The sequence below is a fragment of the Marmota marmota genome, unplaced genomic scaffold (genome assembly GCF_001458135.2).
Source record: "Marmota marmota marmota unplaced genomic scaffold, marMar, whole genome shotgun sequence".
NCBI lineage: Eukaryota > Metazoa > Chordata > Mammalia > Rodentia > Sciuridae > Marmota > Marmota marmota.
The window spans coordinates 5,921,280-5,940,416 of NW_025999894.1; the positions used below are offsets into that span (position 1 = coordinate 5,921,280).

General features: G+C 52.5%; 1 protein-coding gene across 6 annotated transcripts in view; it reads right to left on the reverse strand.

Annotated features, from left to right (window-relative positions):
- The window catches only part of Slc39a11 (solute carrier family 39 member 11), a 384,139-nt gene that overhangs the window by 290,458 nt on the left and 74,544 nt on the right, over window positions 1-19,137 (reverse strand). For 3 of the 6 annotated variants that reach the window (XM_048795712.1, XM_015503535.2, XM_048795680.1), the window contains exons 1-3: window positions 18,787-18,932; window positions 15,409-15,527; window positions 13,240-13,278 (exon numbers count right to left, since the gene is read on the reverse strand). In XM_048795712.1, coding sequence (XP_048651669.1) covers window positions 13,240-13,278; window positions 15,409-15,516 — 147 coding nt within the window. In that variant the 5' untranslated portion in view covers window positions 15,517-15,527; window positions 18,787-18,932. Of the gene's footprint in view, window positions 1-13,239; window positions 13,279-15,408; window positions 15,528-16,279; window positions 16,342-17,044; window positions 17,195-18,786; window positions 18,933-19,137 lie in introns of those variants that run through there. The other 3 variants (XM_048795697.1, XM_048795706.1, XM_048795690.1) reach the window with 3 other exon arrangements.

Genomic DNA, 19,137 nt, shown 5'->3' on the forward strand with positions numbered 1-19,137 from the left:
TGGGGGGGGGGGGGGAGATGGCCCAACCAACAGAAATCTGTTAAATAGTAACTTCGGTAGCTAGAGCTGTGCTCATACCAGGGGCAGCACCCCAAGAAAGCTCTCCCGCCACAAGAGCACAGGGAGGTGGGGAAACCTAAAGGGACATTTATTTAAATAACCCAATAGAAGACAGTGAATCCTAGGTAATGTTCTGGAAGACTGTGCACCCCGTTGTACTCAGCCAGTGAGGAACCGGGAGGGACCGCCGATGGTCACCGAGCTGGGTTTTCCCCGCCACCCGATCTTGCAAGGTGGTCAGTAAAAGCTTTGCTGTCCCTGCACCTTTGACCCCTCAGTCCCATCTTTGGGTTTGGACAGATGAGCATGTTTCTCCCTGCAGAGGGATGCGGAAGATCCGGAACACCTGGGACCGGTCTGGGCCCTGAAAGGGCTCATTCCCTGCTGCTTACAAACAGAAGCAGGATACAGACAGGACGACTGCCTGCAGACGGCCTTCCAACAGCTGTCCCTTCTGGAAGGGGAGGAGCTGAAAGGTCGAGCAGTGCCCCCCGTGTTCTGCAGGCTCCTTCCTCCGAGGAGGAGGGTCCATTCCCACTGCCTTGAATCTGAGCTGGCCTTGAAACTTGCTTTGGCCAATAAAAAGTGGCCAAAGTGGTTTCCTTCCAGTTTGAGTCTGGGTCTCCAGGCATGAACCATGAGCCACCGTGCAGATGCCCAGTCATCGGGCGGCACCAAGGCCCCAGAACTGTGGGTGCGGCCCCCTCCCACCTGCAGCTTAGGTGACAGCAAACTCCTGAATCATCCCAGGCAAGGCAGGCAGAAGAGCTGCCCCGCTGAGCCCAGCCCACCCAGAGCCATAAGAAATTAAGTCCTTGGTGTCTGAAGCCGCTATGGTCCAGAGGTCTCTAACCTCACAGGAGGGAGCACACGGTGTTGCTGTAGGCTGAAAGCTGGGGAAGCTCCACGGGACACAGATTCCAAAGGCCGATTGCTGGGCAGGGGGCAGCGCATCAGTGAGGGGTGGGCACCTGTCTCCATGCTTTACTATCCCTTGGCTGTCCAGCATCCGTTACCCCTTAGCAACAGTATTTGATTTCTTTGGAGGAACCACCTCCTCCCATTCTTAGCCTTTGACTTAATGTGGGCAGGGAGGCCAGGCCACTGTACACATCACGTCCCCCCGGGCAACAGGGATCAGCCTTCAGGGATGAACACGTGACCCTAGTCAGGCCAGTCACTCCCAGACCAGGAAACTCAAGGCCAGCTACGCCCGAGCTGAAGAAGAAACCAACCTCTCCTCTGGACTCGAGCCTGAGAGGACGCTGCTGGACTACCTGAAGTGGAGCCCCACAGGTCAGAGTGTGCCCAAGGGTCCTCTGATCCCAAGCCTCCCAGGGCTGGAGGCTTTTCTCAGCCTGGTGCCAACACAGTTCCATCTTCCTCCCACAGGATCCAATCAGGCTGTCTCTTGTGACCCCACATCTTGGCTGATAGAGACAGGGATTCTGATCACACCCCCTCGTAGTACTCAAGTTTCTTACCAAGTTCATGTGATTTACTCCTCCATTTAGAAAGAGGCCAGTTAAAAGTAAGGACACAACTCATTTTGAAAACATGAAAACCAAGAAGGCAAATCGATAACAGCACGAGGGCTCAAAGTTCTCTGTGGCAGGTTGTGTAACCAAGTGTGCTAACTGCCACTCCAGTTTCTGTTGTCCCCTCGCTTTCAGTAAGGGAGTCCCAGTGGCTAGGCACATTGCTGCGGAGCTGAAGGACCATGTATCCTAGCCTTCCTTGCAGCTGTGTTCACATGAATAAATTCTGTCCAATACAATGCAAGGAGGGCTGTCATGCTAAGCTTGCAGGGAATCTCCTTGCACCCTACCATTTCACTGTCTGGAAGGCAGATGTGATGACCAGAGCTCTAGCAGCTATTTTAGACCAGAAAGACAAAGGCTACGCTATATGGCAAAGCAGGGAGACAAACTGAACCCCTAGTGACTCCATGATCCTACTTTCCTAGCCATGGTCTCCAGAATTCTACAGGACAGGAGCTTTCTTGTTTGAGCCACTATTTTGCAGGTCTCAGTTCCTCTCAGTCAAGTCTAATCCTGATGGATACTGATCACCAAAAGCAGAGCCATAGGAAACCACCATCAGTTCAGTAGCTGTAGGTGCCAGGTTGCCATGGAGACCACCCCATCACATGCAGATTCCAAAGTACAGCCCACTCAGATGAGGAGGCCTGCAGCAAGCCCAAGAGACCCCCTCCTCGTGTCTAGCAGGATCTCCACCAGTCCATAAGCCAAACAGCAATGTCACATCCTTTGGTGGCCCAGGGACCCAGTTCCCACAGGAGCATTGAAGCCCTCTGGCCATAGGCACCATCAAGGACTGTGCTTGGGTTCTCCAGCAGGACGCTCCCTCGCTCTCCCCACCTCTGCCCAAAGCCAGGCCTCACTGCCCCTTGCCCCTGTAGCAGCTGCCAGCCTCCCTGCCTGCTCCCTGGGCCCAGGCAGGCAAATGCATTCCCAGAAGCACAGCTCTGCTTGGGTCCCCTCTCAAGAACCTCCAGGACTGCCCATCAGCCTGGAGCACAAAGCACCAACCCCTTTCCACAGCACTCCAAGTCGCCCTGCTCGGCCCGGCCCGCTCTCCAGCACCACTTCCCACCAGCCCACGGGCCTTCACGGGCTCCCAATGTGCTGTTCCCTCTGCCCAAGATGCCTTTCCTTGCCCTCATCCCCATCTCCACCTATAGAAGCCCAACCTACCCGCCCATCCGAGCTTCAGCCGTGACGTCTCAACTCAACAGGAAGCACCCTCCTGGCCCTGGGTTCCTGGCACCTTCTGTTCGTTACCTTTATTACCTTCCTATCGGCCACATGCTGACCTCTTTCAGACTGCAGGTGCCCACAACCCCTCTCCCCAGCAGCACCGAACCCCTTGCAGGGAGGGATCACAAACTCCCCAATGTCTGCACATAGTAGGTGCTCACTAAATGGTGGGTGGATCAGCCTGAAGACAATGCACTTGCGGCTTCCAAACTGGGGGGTTCTCCCTGCCCAGGAGCGTCCAGCTGGAGAACACCAGTGGCCCTTCTGCAAACAGGACACATGTTTGGCCTTCTCTAAAAATCACACTGGCCCTTGACAAAGCTTTGATTACTGGCTCTTCTCCTGGGTGCAAGTCAACACTAAAAAGCAATAATGTGCTGTTCGACAGCAGCCCTTTTCACAAAGCACTTGTACTAATAACACGGGTCGAGATTTGCCTTGACACACAAAGGTTAAAGGTCAGAGCGACACCCGTTCTACCTCCTGTCCTGCACACCCTGAAAGCCTCTTTTTCAAAAGAACTGACTCTCAGTGCTTTTTAATGGGATCGGGGCTAAGATGCAAAAGAAAAATGATGTCAGCTCCTCTGTTATTTAAATTGCAGAAGATGGCGAGATCCAGGACTTTCTAACAAGCCAGCTAAACACTCAATTAGCTTACAAAGAAAGTGTGAAGGCTTGGTTCGCACGAGTCCTCTCCACACTCCATCTGTCTGCATTCTGCGAAGCACTGCCCTGCCTGGTGGCCGGGCTGGCTTCCTCGAGCCCCTGCCAGACCCGAGTTTTCACACAGAATGTGTAATCCAGCGAGGACTGCGCGGCAAATGCGAGCTGAAAGTCAAGATCACGCCTTCCCAAGCAGCAAAGGCCCTGCCTGCCATCCTTCTGCAGCACCAAGGAGCACAGAGCAAGAGCCTTGTGCCCAGCTGACCAACTGGAGAGTGACCGGGGTGTTCGACAGCTGCCCGCTCCTCCAGGCTAGTGGGAGCCAGGTCCCCGGTCAAGTTCATGTTAGATGGCCACGGGCGCCTCAGCAGATGGGCTGCAGCTGAGGGGCAGAGGCAGTGCCCCCAACCCGGCTTTCCCCTGCCACGCTCCAAGGCTCCATCCTCCATGTCCAGTGCCTCTGAGCATGACCCCAGTCCTGAGTGTCGACAGCTATTTGGAGTCTGCACCTTCCAAACCCCAGCTCACCCTTCAAAAGCCACAGCCCCTTTAGGAGTTCCTGGCTTTGGCTGAACCATGCCTTAACGGGAAGCTCTAAAAATGACCTGTGCCAATTCCCACCCCTCTAACCATACCCCCAGGTGTCACGAGCCCTCCGTGGGCTGTGTGAGGACTGTGTTGCTCATCGTAGCCTAATGAGGGGATAAGTCTGGCATTGGGAACTTCCCGTGGCACCCCCACATGGACTGACCACCTGATGCAGGTGGACCTCCCCCTCAAGCTCTGCCAGATCCCACATAGCACCAAGATGGGTGTGCCCTGCCAAGATGTCAATCAACCTGCTGACTAGATATCGCGAAGCAAGACTCCACCCTTGAAACCTCACCACTATCTTTGATGTCCCCCCTTAAATAGGGCACTGGAGCCCATCTTTTATCTAGTTCCAGCCCCCGTGGACTAGGTCTCTCAGGGGCTTCACTTCTGTAAATATATTTCTGGCTCTGTGTTTTGTTATTCACTAATTATTTGAGACTAAGTTTTAGGGTGGCTTACATCCTCCTGGGCAGGAAGAACCCCCCAATGAGACTCTGGCCATCACCTCCGTTACCCAGGGTTCTGATGTGGTTGGTCTGGGGTGCGCAGGACATGGAGGAGGGAGGGGAAGCTCCCCCAGGTGATTCCAATGTGCAACCAGGTGCAGAAACAGCATCTGTATGAAGGAACTGCCCCAAAGCCAGAGAGAACTGGACTGACAGGGACGACGGGTCACGTTGGCTGTGCTCACCAAGGACACTAATGCCAGCTGCAAATTCGAGTTGGCTTTGAGCTGGGAGGCCTAGTTTCCTTCAGTCTCCTACGGCACACTTATGCCCCCAGCCAGCTCTCCTGAGCACCAGGCCTTGGCGTGGCATAGAGAAACAGGGCCCACAGAATCCATGCTTCACCAGAGCTATCCCAGCAGTCTTCAAAGGGGATCCAAGGGCAGGCCCTTTTAGAAGGTCCACCAGGAAGTCAGGTGTCCTCCAGGAAACCACCTTAGGGACTATTCCGAGAGCTCCAGCTGAGCCATAATGGCACAGAGCTGTGGTCCTAGGCACGCTGGCTCAGGCTACCAGGCCTCAAAAAAAACCCCACCAAGAGGGGAGACACAGGGGAGTGACAGTGACCAAAGTATATTGTCCTGTGTATGTATACTGTCCTATTGTGTGTGTATATTGTCCTACTGTGTGCGTGTATGAACACACAACAATGAATCCCACCATGGTGATAATTATAATGCACCAATTTAAAAAAAAAAAAACTTAAAAAAGAAAAGCCCTGCCACCAACATGGCACCGGGGACAGACGACTTTCTATAAAAGGCCAAAGAGTAAATATTGGCCTCATAGGCAGCGGAGTCCTGCTGCATCTGCTCAATGCCGTCACAGGACTGCAAAGGCCGCCACGCACAGGTGTCTGCACATGGGTGTGACTGCACACCAATAAATATTTACGAAACAGGCAGCAGGCAGGATCTAGACCACCAGTGTAGCTTGCACTCTCCCCCAGGTCACAACTTCCTTAGAAACAGAAAACGTCTCCCCGCATTGCTTCCTCAAATCCCCAGCGTGGTTCTCAATTAAATGCTGGGTGGGCAGATGGATGGATGGACGGATGGGTGGATGGCTGCTTGGGTGGATAGATTGGTGGGTGGATGACTGAGTCAGTCACCTTCAAGGAATACCAACTAAACATCCACCTGTTCCCACAGAAAAACGGAGTTCTTGTGACCTTGGAGCACTCGGCTCTTTAACCTGAATCTTTAGGCCCTTTTCACTCTGACCATCACCTGCCTCACTCCCACCTCCTCCTTCATGGGAGCAGGGAAGCACGCCCCAGGCGAGGGGGAGCAGATATCCCAAAGAGAACGCTCCAGCCCTGTGGACACAGTGGGTCCAGGCTTGTAGGCAGGACAAAGGAGCAGCAGAAGGCAGGCCTTCCCGGCCAAGAGAACGGTGGCCATCAGTGGCCACTCACTCAAGCAGCATGAACGTGGTGGAGAGGAGGGGAGGAAAGACGGGGTGGAGGGGGGGGGGCAACCATCCAGGGGGCTATGGTGGGCCTTGGGGCCACATACCTCCGGCACTCAGCAGGGCGAGAGCACCTGTCAGGGCTCCTCCACCAAGACAAATACTGTCACTTTCTGTCACCAAGGAGAGATGGTGATGCATATCCTTTCCTCCCCCTCAATGTTTATAATGACACTGGAAATCTGAAGCACGAAATTGAAAAGAAAAAAAATACCATAATCATCATCATCTGTCCCCTTCCCGAGCGTTTCTGCCTTTCCTGCACCCTCACCTTGCCATCTCTTCTCACAGCGAGACTTGCTGTCCTGGCCACGTGGAGCAGAAGGCAGGAAGGACAGCACTGTCATCAGAGCCATCGAGCCCAGAGAGCACTAGTGTTTGGGGTCCAGGTCAAGAGTCAGAAAACAGAAAAGTCAGGAGGTTTTCCGTTGGAAACTGGCGCCTCGGGATCCTAAAGCAAAATGCCAAATGCCTCGTCACGCAAGCCTAAGGTCCTGCCCCCGATTATGGGGGTTCAGAGTAAGTGCCAGCGTCTTGGGGCACCACCATGCAGGAAGCAACATGGAGGAAGTGGCAGAGCCCATAACAGTGCCAAGGCCTGGAACGAGGTGGGTTAGAGAAGGCCCACCCACCACGTCTTCATGCAGCAGACAGCACACTGGGCTTGTCGAATGGGACCCCAGGGCAGGCAGGACCAAGTCACCCCAAGCTGCTATGGCTTGGAGGAATGTCCTCCCACCAGGTCCATGTGTAATGGAATCGATCGGGGGCGGGGGGGGGCGCTCCTGGAAGGTGTGTAGAAGCTTGGGAGGTGGGGCCTCATGGGAGGCTCGGTATGCCCTTGAAGGGGATAATGGGACCCTGGTCTCCTTCTCTTTTGCTTCCTGGCTCAGGAACTGGGCTGTTTGCTCCGCCACGTCTTCCTGCCATGATGTGCTGTTTCATCACAGGCTCAAAGAATAAGGCCTTTTGGTCAGGGACTGGAATCTCCAAGACCAGGAGCCAAAATAAGCCTAACTGCCTCGGGGATCTCCCTAGTACTGGCAAGCTGCCCAGTGCAGAGCCCATACTGATGGCACTCTGCTGAGTGCCCACCTAAGGGGGGAAGGGGCCTTAGCTTCAGGATGGACGAGCACCATCTCCCTGGCCACTGCATCCCAGTTCAGAACAAGAGGGTAGAATCTAGGAGGCCCTGGGGCTCCCCAAATCCTTAAAGAGCAAATATAAAAGATCCACACTGAACAAGCACCCAGAACCTTCTGAGACAACCCATCTAATCTAAGAGATGCTGGGGGTGGGATCAGACCAAGCATTCTCCTTCTCCCTCCTCCCTAGAGGGCCACCATCTGGGAGGTCACCAACGAGTCCTCAGTTTCTCCAATAAGAAAAATCATGGCTCAGAAACAGGTAGCCGTGACCTTCCCCTCAGAATCCCCACAGGCCACTCCTTCCCGCAGTGTCTTGTGGCATCTGAGCTACGTCCCAGCCCATCTCAGTGCAATCCAAAGACCTCACGTTCCAAGAGCCATGAAGCATCTCCATTAGATCATACCAGACTTCCCCACCTCAGTTGATAAGGAAAAGAGGAAGCAGCAAGTATTCCTCAATCTGGGATCTGTAGAGACGAAGTCTAGAAGCTAGGACTTCTAAACACTCAATTCAATGGCTGCTCCATCCCTTAGACCTCCCCCCTCTCATATTTACTGTAGAATACACCTTGCCAGTAGCCCTGGCTAAAATCTCCTTCCCGAATCCCACATCCCACGACTGAAGTCCATTTCTTCCACCCAGTTCTGTGTAAATGAGGAACAGCTGGCCACCCGCACTCCTCCAGACTCAGAGGCCACCGTTGACCTCCAACAGTGAGCCAGTTATTTGGAGAAAACGTGATTCACCACTTGCTGCACAAAAAGCAGACTTGGCCAAAATCTCAAGAAAACCCTGTCATAAGAAACAGCTTCCTATGAGATAAAAGAGTAAGTAGTAAACTGCCTTTTCATGCCTAGAAGCCAGCTTCCCAATCGGTAGGCCTTCTCTTGTGCTGAGAATGTGTACTGATATAGCAATTCCTCGACTTGAGCCTCACAGAAAACACACACCATCCAGGGCAAAGAGTACTAATCTGGTGATCCTCCATGTTTCAGCCCCTCCAAACTCATCTCTGTATCTTTAGGGACCATGATAACTTTCTCAGTCCATGAAAGAATATTCAACTCCATGGTGAAGTTTACCACTAAAACATCCACAAGTAGGTGACCCAAAATCAAACTGAAACACTGCACAGTTGTCTTCCAATGAAAAGATATGTGCCCACCAGTGCTGCAGCTCACCCCTTTAAGAGTTTCCTGGCTCTGCATGTTTAATGAACCAGCCAGTCCCGTGTCCTCCCTGCTCAGCGGGGTCGACAGAGACTCAGGCAGACCAAGGAGCTTGCCCAAGCTCACTCATCTAAATGCTGGCAGTCCCTGGCCTCTCGGCTGTGTCTGGTCCTCATTCTGCTGCTGTCTAGCAATTTTCAGCTCTGGATAAGTCATTGTTCTCCCTAAACTCGTTTCTTGTCTGTAAATAGAGGCAGCTGTACCAGATATGATCTAGGAGGCATTGTGGTTTAAAGGTAGGAGGCCCACAGTCAGACTGAGTGAAAACCCTGTCTCTGTTCACAATTTATTGCTGAACAATTATATTTAAACCTACTGTGCCTGCAAAATGGGAGTGAATCATAGTACCTGGTACATACCTCACAGGATTGCTATAAAAATTAAATTAGATGATCTATTTAAAGTGCTTGGCTGAGCATCATAAACACAATAAGGGCTCAGTAAGTATTAGGTATTATTATCATCTGAAACCTTCTCCAGCTTTAAAGTTTCAGTACTCTAGGATGCTAACAGGGAATAAGGACTCCCCTAAGAGTTCTCCCTGTTAAGTTTGCAGTTAAAGCAAAATTCAAGACCAAGTTTGGTACCAAAGACAGACAATGATTACTGGAGACTTGGAGAGAGATTTAAGAAATCTGGAGAAAAACAGGCAGAGATTCCAAGAGGAATCATTTAAGGAGAACTGTTCATGCTTCCAAGGTCCTTCTAATGAGAAGAACAACCTGTGAAATATGCTCCCCAGCATGTCTAAAATACATATGTCCTTTATCCCAGGAGTCTCTTATAGAAACAGTTTGGAGAACAATTATACGGTGGGTAGATGTGTCACTGTGGCATTACATTAGACAAGCTATAATGTACATACTCGGGTAGAGATGGTGTCCAACTGTTAAGAGGCTGTACAGACATTTGTGAGATGGAATGGACCCTCCAGCCAACTCACGGCCAGTTTTGCTTTCGTCAAGACTAACTCAAAGCCTCCAGGATTGGGCCAGGGAGCAAAGCCTTTAGGGTACCAGGCACCACGGCCCTCGACCACCCTCCTACTGCCTACTAGGTATCAGGTATTAAAGTAATTTAATAATCATCTAATCTTTACAGTGCTCCTATGAGGGATGTACCAGATACGATTCACTCCCACTTTGCAGGCACAGGTGGTTTAAATAAATTGTGCAGCATTACATGGGGAGCAGAGACAGGGTTTGTACTCAGTTCAACTGTGGAGTTCCCAGTGTCATGCATTTGTGCCTGACAAAATGTCCAAGGACACACACAGGGTTGACTGTAGAAGTAAGAGGGCAAGGGGTCTTAAGAACTTTCCACCGAGTTTGTAAACATTCTACAGGGCAGGTAACAGCAAAATGTGCTAGGTCAGGGCATCTCAACGTCCACAGCACTGACACTTGGTGAGTCCTTTGCAGTTGGGACACAGCCTGTGCTGTACATTGTAGGATGCTTGGGAACAGCCCTGGCCTCTACCCACTAGCTGCCAGCTGAGACAACCCAAGGTGCCAGTCATCCCCGGGAGCAAATCTGCCAATCTGACAACCACTGCCCCACCCAATAGCTCATCCATATCAAATATAAATTATTCATAAGTCCAGGTGGTCATCACTGCTCAGGGCTCCTGGGCTCTACAGTCCTTCCCTGTTTTGGAGACACACATGTGAGAATGCCTTCTAGTCATCAATGCCACTGAGGCTCCCTGGGTTTGAGTCCAAGCGTCTCCTACTCCAGGATTTTTAGCCTTTTCTGTAGTATCTGGGGACCTGCTAGGGACCTGCCAGGAGTTTCTGCGCAACTCACATTCAAGGTCACTTCTAGAAAAGCAAATGACTTGATTTTGGATAAAAATGTAACTTCTAGAATCTTTTTTCCTACCACTTTAAAAATCAGAAGTGAAACTATGTTAGATCATGTTTAACTTCAGTGTGTAGATGCTGAGACTCCCGGGCCTAGAGCACTTTGGTCCACCATCAGTACTGCGGAATGTGTAAGCTCAGGTGCATGGGCCCCTCATGAACTTACAACTACAGTGGTCTTATGATAGTTTCCTTAAAAAAAAAAAAAAATAAATCATAAGTTATTCCTACGTGTCCTGAAGGCCAGGACACACTCAATTTGTTGGTTTCCTTTTTTATTTTGATTTGTTTTTGGTATGTGACAGCTTCTGACCTACAAGAGAAGGCTACAGCGAGACACCCAAAAGCCTGATCAATGGAGTAGGGGTCTTCACACTTCATACCTGTGTATCCCCTTTAGGTACATGAAATCCAGGTTCCCTCCCCTTTGCTCATTTGGGTTTGTTCAAGTTGTAGATGGACACAACATCTACTTTTATGTGCAGCTGAGGATCAAACCCAGGGCCTCACGCATGCAAGGCAAGCACTCTCCCACTGAGCCACGAGCCCAGCCCCACTTTGCTCATTTGTAAGCTTGACATTTAAGTTCCTGGACGAACCTATTACAACTATGACTAGTAATGAAGAAATTCATTACAAAAACAGAGCATACCACTTTATAGTTATGAAATATTGAAAAGCTAAATATTCTTGGAAGAGCATTAATAGAAGGGCCTTTTTTCTCATTCCTTTTTTAATTCACTCATAGGTCTATAATTATTAAGTGGCACTGCTAGAATAAGACAGGGTTGAGCATCAATTTAATTTCTATTTCTTTGCTTACGTCAATAAAGAGAAGGAAAAAAGAAAGAAAATTCCAGCAAGTGAGAAGATGGGGTGGTTGAGCTGTTATGCTATTGTTCTTTGAGCTCTTGTTATGTTACAGTCCCCAAATCCCAGAGTGGCCCACCATGGAAAACCAATTTTAAGGATCTCTCCACTGACCGTTTGATTAAATCCATCTTCAAGGGTAAGAGTGAAGGGTCTGGGCTGTCTCCACAGCAGCCAACATTCCAAGGGGCCCTCTGCTCATCCCTGGAGGCGCTGCCCCCTAGGCCAGGTAATCAGGGGAGGGCGAGGTGGGAAGGGGCACCTGACCCAGGGAAGGCAGAGGAGAGCAGCTTCCAGGGTACTCTCAGGTACAACAGTTTTCAGGAAGAGAACACTTGGGAGCTGAGGACCTAGACGCTGATTTTGCTAACACTCTGCCCACCTGGGTACAGCTGGAAAGTCCCCATGTTCTCTAAGGACAGGCCCCAGTGTGACAGCGGCTGACTTAAATGACCTCAGAGAAATCCCTCCACCCCCAGACCACAGGACTATAAAAACTGCATTTTTAGAACCAAACCCTGATCCACTAAAAGTGAAAAAGGGTACTCTGTGCCTCCTGCTGTGGCTGATACAACTGGAATACACTGGGACACTTGAAGTATCCAGGCCCCAAAAAATGAAGTCTGAATTAACCTAGCCCCAATTCCAACTCCCAGCTAGTGGGACACAGAGGGGACTGAGGGACAAATTATGAGAAAGTGACCAAATTCAGAATGTGGAACGTTCTAGAAACAAATAACCCAGTTTCTCTAAAAAATGACTAGTGTAGGGGGGGAAAAAAAACGAGAATGTTGAATAAAAGACTTAAAAGATAGAATTCTATTTTGGCAGGGGTGGATTGTGGGGATTAAACTCAGGGGCACTCCACCACTGAGCCACATCCCCAACCCTATTTTGTATTTTATTTAGGGAAAAGGCCTCACCGAGTTGCTCAGCACCTCACTTTTGCTGAGGCTGGCTTTGAACTCACAATCCTCCTATCTCGGCCTCCTGAGCCACTTGGATTACAAGCGTGCACCAATACACCTGGCAACACTTAAAAGATGATTCTAGAACATTCTTAGAAGACCCCTTGGAAAAGATGGAGGAGTATGAACTCAGCAAAACATGCCTGTAATCCCAGTGACTCAGGAGGCTGAGGTAGGAATGTGGCAAGTTCAAGGACAGCCTTAGCAACTTAGGGAGACCCTGCCTCAAAACAGTAAAAAAAAAAAAAAAAAAAAAAAAAAAANTGCGCAGAAACTCCTGGCAGGTCCCTAGCAGGTCCCCAGATACTACAGAAAAGGCTAAAAATCCTGGAGGCTTTGAGTTAGTCTTGACGAAAGCAAAACTGGCCGTGAGTTGGCTTGAGGGGTGTGGCTCAGTGGTACAGCAACCCAGGGTTCAAACTCCAGAACCATCAAAAACAAGAGCAAACTTGAATATTGCCTGGGTGTTAGATTATAATAAGGAATCACTGTTAATTTTGGCAGGTGTGGTAATGGCATGGCAATTACTTTTTTTCCCTAAGTCATTGAGAAATGTGTATTGAATCTGCAGGTGAACTACATGAGATTGCTTTTACAAAATACCCTAACCTCCCCAAAGGCTGGAGGACAGACAGAGTGCAATTAGCAAAGCCTGTTATCAAGGTTCAACTGGTGGGCACCTGGGATGGATCCAGGATTCTCTCCACATTTTTTGCATAGCTAAAATAAGCCTTTTAAGGGAGAGGAGAGGAGAGGAAGAGAATGTTTGATTAGTGCTAACTGTGTACCGGGCCAGGACTGTGCTAGGCCCTACTAAATGTCGTCTTTGACAAATCCTGAGACAGCTTTCAAGCAAGGCTCCTTCACAGTCTAGAGAGGGCAGGGCCATCTGATGAGGGGGAAATGCACATAGGTGTCGAGGACAGGGAGCCATTAGCACTTAGCGAACCCAGAGGTGCCTCTAGATCACATGGGGAGAGACTGAGATGGTGCTGGATGGAGAAATGTCAGCGTGCACAAACAGATACACACACACACACACCCACCCACCCCTCGGTTGCCGTTTCCCCCAGAAGTGCCACTTACCCCTGCAGCGAAACCGAGGCTTCCGTCCAAGATGCGTCTCTGAAAATGAAAGAGAAGTGTCTCAGTTTCCAAGGGACAATGAGATAACGTGTCCTGAGCCAAGAGGAGGCCGTAAGGCCCAGGAGAGCCAGGGCCCATTCTTGAGCTGGTGAACTCTGAGTTTATAAAATGGGCCAAGCACCAGGGGAGAAAAGACAACCTTCCATCAGTCCAGAGCCAATCAGAAGTGTCTTTTCTGGGGATGCTCAAGGACACACAACCCCACCCATGCCCCTGACTGGGGCTCCCCGTTCAAGGACACAGTTGGCCCTTTTAGACCAAGAATTGGGGAAGGGCATAGGAAACATCCAAACCCTCACACAGTGGGGGTGCAAACTGGAAGACCATTCTGGAGAACTATTTGGTGGCACCATGGGAAGTGCCTCTCCTGCGTAATAACTAAGAAATACTTGCTCAGATTCACCAATCACAAACATTCAGAGCGGCATGATGTGCAAGAGCCCCCAACCAGAAAACTGCTCAAATCCCCACCAACAGTGGAAAGTACACACCCGCCAGTGAGGATGTATCCGTGTTACAGAACGCCACATGGCAAGCACACACACGCACACACACTGTATACGTACACATGTCACAAACAGCCAGGGGCGTTAAGTAAACTGGAAAGTAAATAGGGTGCACTCAGCCAGACACACACTCCACCACCACTGTCTAAATAAAGCACCAGAACACGGAAGACCAGCCCCACTGCTGGAGAGCAGGAGAGGGAGCACCCCTGGAGTGGAGGGCGGGGTGAGGGATGTGGCTGGATGGGGTGGGGACCGGGTGGGGACTTGATCTAGACTCTGGTTTCAAGGACATTTGTGAGGAACATACGTTTTAAAAATGTGCACTTTTCTATGAGTATCTTCTATACCAATAAAAATATCTGCTACTGGCCATCCTAGATGGGTGGACTCACAAAATATGGCCTACACATACAGGGGCATATCCTTCGGTCTTTATTAAAAATAAATTCTGGCACATGGGACAACATGGATGAGACCTCAGGACACTATGGCCATAGAAATAAGGCTCCCTCCTCACAACTCTGAGGGAGCCCTGGCAACCCCATTCTACGTTCTGTGAATTGGACATCTCTGGGTGTCGTGCATACTGAGATTCTGGGAGCCCTGTGACTCCGGGTCGTGAGGTTTAAGTTCTGAGTCTCCGGTGGAGTGGTTCCAGGACCCCCAGGAGGGGAGGGGCTGGTGCAGCGGTGGAGTCAGGGTCTCAGGGCTGACATCCACCCGAAGAACTGGTCTCTAACACGAGGTGCTGACTTGCCAGCTTCTAGGTGTGTCTTCCTCTCTGCTCACGTGCACCCTACTTCTCTAGCTGCGCGCTGAGCTACCTAGAAACCGCACTCAAGGCAGACCCTGGGGCTCCCGGCCCAGGTGGAGGGAGCTCGAGTTGGAGAAAGAGGGACACTTCAAGCATTGGGGGTGGGTGTGGAGGAGCAGGGGCGTGAGGAGGGGTGAGCGAGAGGTGCAGAGATGTAGGGGCCCGGGGGAAGGAGGAGAGATGTGGGGATAGAGGAGTCCATGGGGGTGTGGGATTAGGTCGTGGGGACCTGCGAGTGACCGAGGGTGCTGGGGTATAATCAGGATACGTAGGGGCAGTGGGGGCAGGAGCGGGCAGGCGTGTGGTCTACAGGAGGACGGGAGGTGTGCCTGCCTGCATCATCCCAAGGAGCAGGAATAAAAAGCCCCTTCCCGCCCCCGGGCCGTTTTCGTCATCCCAGCTAGCACAAGGCCACGGGCAGGGCGGGCACATCTGAAGCCTAATCTTCTCTGGTCATGCATTGAGCCACCTGTTCCAAATTAGACAGAAGGTAGAAACCAGGCAGCGGGCTAACAGAGGTTGCATGACTGGGTTTGCCATCCCACACCCTTGGAGTCGGGTTGTTGGGCAGCAGAGGACGACACAGCTCGTGGCATATTTGCCGCGAGCGGACACCTGTTCCCCTGGCCTGGTAGGGAGTCAGGAGAAGAGACAGGGAAGAGACCTCACCACCTGCTGCCTGCAGACATGGCAGGGGCCTCCTGGGGCCAGCAGGCCTGCTTGGAACGAGCCGCCAAGAGGGTCCCACAAACCTCTAGAACCTTAGAACTGAAGCAAAGGACTCACCTGTCCACTAGAGAATATGAACACCAGAGCCGCCCCAGCTGCCGTCATCCCCCAGGTGAAGAAGGTCCCCAGCAAGGCCTGGAACACGGGGTTGTAGCCCTGGAGCATGCTGGATACAGCTGTGTGCAGAGGAGCGAGAGGGTCAGCCGTTGGAGGTCCCTTTCGGAGATACATGCATTTTCTCAAGCGTCCTGGGCCCCCTGGCTGAGCTGGCCTCCATCTGGGTTGGTGGGATCCACCCTTCTGCTGTGCCAACCCAGCACATGGGTCAAACTTCTCCACCCCGGCCCCCCAGGCGTTGAAAATCCACTAACTCCAAAAAGAGACATGGGGGCACCTAGAGAGAGAGCAGGAGCCCCAGCAAGAGGCCGCAACACTGAGATGCCCCAAAAAGAAACACAAAGAACGTGGATCGCGCAGCCCGGAAGGGCCCCCGGACGGTCTGACACAGCCCCGTGACCAGCTCAGATCCCCCTTTTAAACTCTTCCATTTAATTCCCAATCACACCATTAATAGCTCCCAGCCGTAGCCCCCGGGCCTGGCCAACAGTCAATTGCACAGACCCACGGATTCCTATGAGTCTCCACGCCCCCATGGGCTCCTCAAGCCCCATGCCCATGACATCAGGTGTGGTGCGGGGCTCGTGCTCAGCTGAATTCTTTAGGGCACCTCAATGAGTCCCAGGTGGTGCTGCCTCCAGGTCTCTGTTCATGCAGCGCCCTCCCGGAGTGCCTGCCCTCCACCTCTCCAATCACAGAGCCCAGGGCCTCCTCCGTGGGCCACCTGAAGCCAAGCTCATGGAAGTCTCGCCCGGGCCCCCCACCGCCCTCCCACGCATCTTGGCTGCTCTCTCTGTGCGGGCCGGCCCACCTGGTTTGTATCTTTCTCTGCTTGAAAAACAGGGGCGATGCTTTCCCACAGTTGGCACCCCTGTGAAACAGGACTTTGTGGCCCCTGAAAAATATTTGGAAAGGGCCCACTTACCTGGACGGGGCAGTGGGCAAGGACAAGGAAACAGCCAGGAATGGCCTTTCCCCTGGTCAGCTCAGCACACCACTGCCCACCAAGAAAAGAGAGGCAAGTGCCCTTCCCTCTTTTGGGGCCCAGAGCACCTCCTCCAGATTTAACACTCCTAGGACCCCCAGCTCTGGAAAGACCGTGAGGCTGACCTCTCCCGTGGAAAGTTACAAGGCACTTCTGGACAGGCCTGAGACCTGGAACACAAACACGGGGCCCACAGCCTCGTCTCAAAGGCCTCATTCAGCTCCCCGTTGGCCCACCAGCACCCACAGGCCTGGACAGGACCCTACTGGTCTGCCCTGCCAGGCCCTGGTGCCGAGGAGCCCGCTAGCCTGGGCTGCAGATCAAGAGTGAAGACACTGCCTCTCTTGACCCTGGGTAGAAACCGTGGCAGAGGGTGGACAGGGGCCCCCATGCCAGGGGCTCAGCAGCACTGCCAGGTTCAAACCCAGGTGGACCCAGTCAAGCCCCAGCTGGGCCTCGTCCTAGGAGAGCTCTGTGATTACACAGGATCCTTGGATTCAGACTGAGGTCCCTAGGTGTAAACAGAACCCAGGGTGGTGATCATAGCCATTAATGGGAGGGAGTCATTTTTAAAAGAAGCCACCTCTTTACCTCCATGGTCTTGCTGAGTTACCCCGAAAGAGTGACTGGATCACAAAGACATCTGGGTCCTCACACCAACCACCTACTTCTGGCTGCCAGAGGATAAAACTTCAAACACAGGCACAGGCACAGAGCTATCGCCCTCTCCGTACTTGGCATCCAAGAAGGGTCGGAACAAAAACCCCTCTTTATTTTTCCCAGTGGTTGAACGTGCCTTTTGACGGCTTTGGGACTGAGCAAACAACCCTCATTTGCCAAAAGGCCAAAGTCAAAGTGGGTTTTGTGGGCTGGTGAACAGACGGGAGTTCATGGGTGTCCTGGTGGTTGGTGGGATAGGAAAAACCCTCTTCAAAACCTGTCCCCATTTATACCTGAGCACCCTGAGAAGTGAGAAGGGACCCAGAGGGGACCAGAGCCACAAACTTTCTAGCCCAACAGGAACAGTGTTTGTCAGGGGAACCCTAGCCCAGCACCCCTGGGGGAGTTTCTTCCATTTGTTGTCTGAAAACCTCCCCCCTGGGCAGGGTGCAGTGGTGCACACCTGTAATCCCAGTGACTTGGGAGGCTGAGGCAAGAGGATCAGGATCGCAGGTTCAAAGGCAGCTTCAGCCCTGTCTCAAAATAAAATATTAAAAAGGCTGGGGATGTGGCTCAGTGGTTGAAAGTCCCTGGGTTCAATCCCTGGTAAAGAAAAACAGAAAACCTCACTCCTCAAAAGGGTGGCCCAAGGACCAGCAGCACTGGGCCCCTTGGGAGCTACTTAAGAATGCAGACTCTCAGGCCACCTCGGGCCTGCTGATCAGAATTGCATCTGAACCAAGTCCCCGAGGGATTCTGATGCACACTGACATGTGTACAACCTCTCCAAGACCAGGAGCACAGACAGCAGGGGGGTGGCTCAGCTGGTACAGTCCCCAGAGAACAATGTTTCTCGAACAGTAGACCAGTCACCTTAGGAGCATGGCACACCAAGCCCCGCCACCTCCAAAGCAGCTCTTTCACTGGGGTTCAGTCTCCCTCAGAAGCTGGATATGAAGAACTTAAACTCCGAGGGGCTGGCAGGAGAGAGGCTCATTCTCTGCCCACTGCAGCTTCAGAGAAGCCCCCACACTGGCCCCACTGCACCCCTGTGCACAGTCTGCGCAGGCCGCCCAGAAGGCCGTCCAGGCTGGTGGAGCTCTCCTTATTATTTTATTTTGCTGCCCCTTTAAACCTGTTGCTCCCTTCTGAGAGTCAGCTTCAAGATGCTGGTGAGGCTGCAGAAGTGGGCACAGCACCTGTGTGCCCAGGTCCTAGTGAGATGGCACACAGGGAAGCAAGAAGTCTCAGGTTGGGGCGAAAGTGGTTCTGGGAGAGTCGTCTAGTGTCTTGCTGCTCAAAGTGCGGTCCGTGGACCAGCGGACCAGGGACGTGGTTAGAAATGCACAATCTCAGGCCGCACCCCAACCTGCTGCAGGTTAAGTTCAGAAGCCAGGGGGAGGGGCCTCTGCTCCCGGGATCCCGCATCCCCCACCCACCCACAGGCAGCCAGGACTGCAGAGGCTGGAGGAGGTGCAGTCACTGCCCTCCCGGCTCACCCTGGAGGGGCAGAGCGGGGCCAGGCACTCCTCCCTGCCCGGCCACCTGCAAGCCTCCTGCTTCTCCTCGATCCCTCCTTTCCCCGGGGACACCCTCAATTCTCATACTCGGGTCCTGAGGGCCCCGGGCTCTGGCCCCGCCAAAGGCGCTGAAGGAGAGAAAAGCCAACTCACTAGGGTGCCCTCTCCAGCCCCCACTCCACTTCCATCAGCCCGCTGCTGCTCACGGGGCCGGCTCCACTCCCGAGTCACTTCCTGCTTTCCTCCCAGCACACGTGTCCCTCCAGCCACCAGGCCCCGCCCTGCCACCACTGGCAAATCCCGCCTGAAGAATAAATTCTCTGGTTCACAGCCTTCTGCAGGCTCAGGAACAGACCCGGGGCGGGCAGAACTGAGCTCCAAGGCCAAGTGCAGAGCAGTCGGTGTGCACAAGCCTTCGCAGTCCTTTGGGAGGTCACAGACACCCAGGGAAAGAGTTGTGTGCCAGGACCCTGATGCTGCTGGTGTTTCTCCCATGAGCCAATG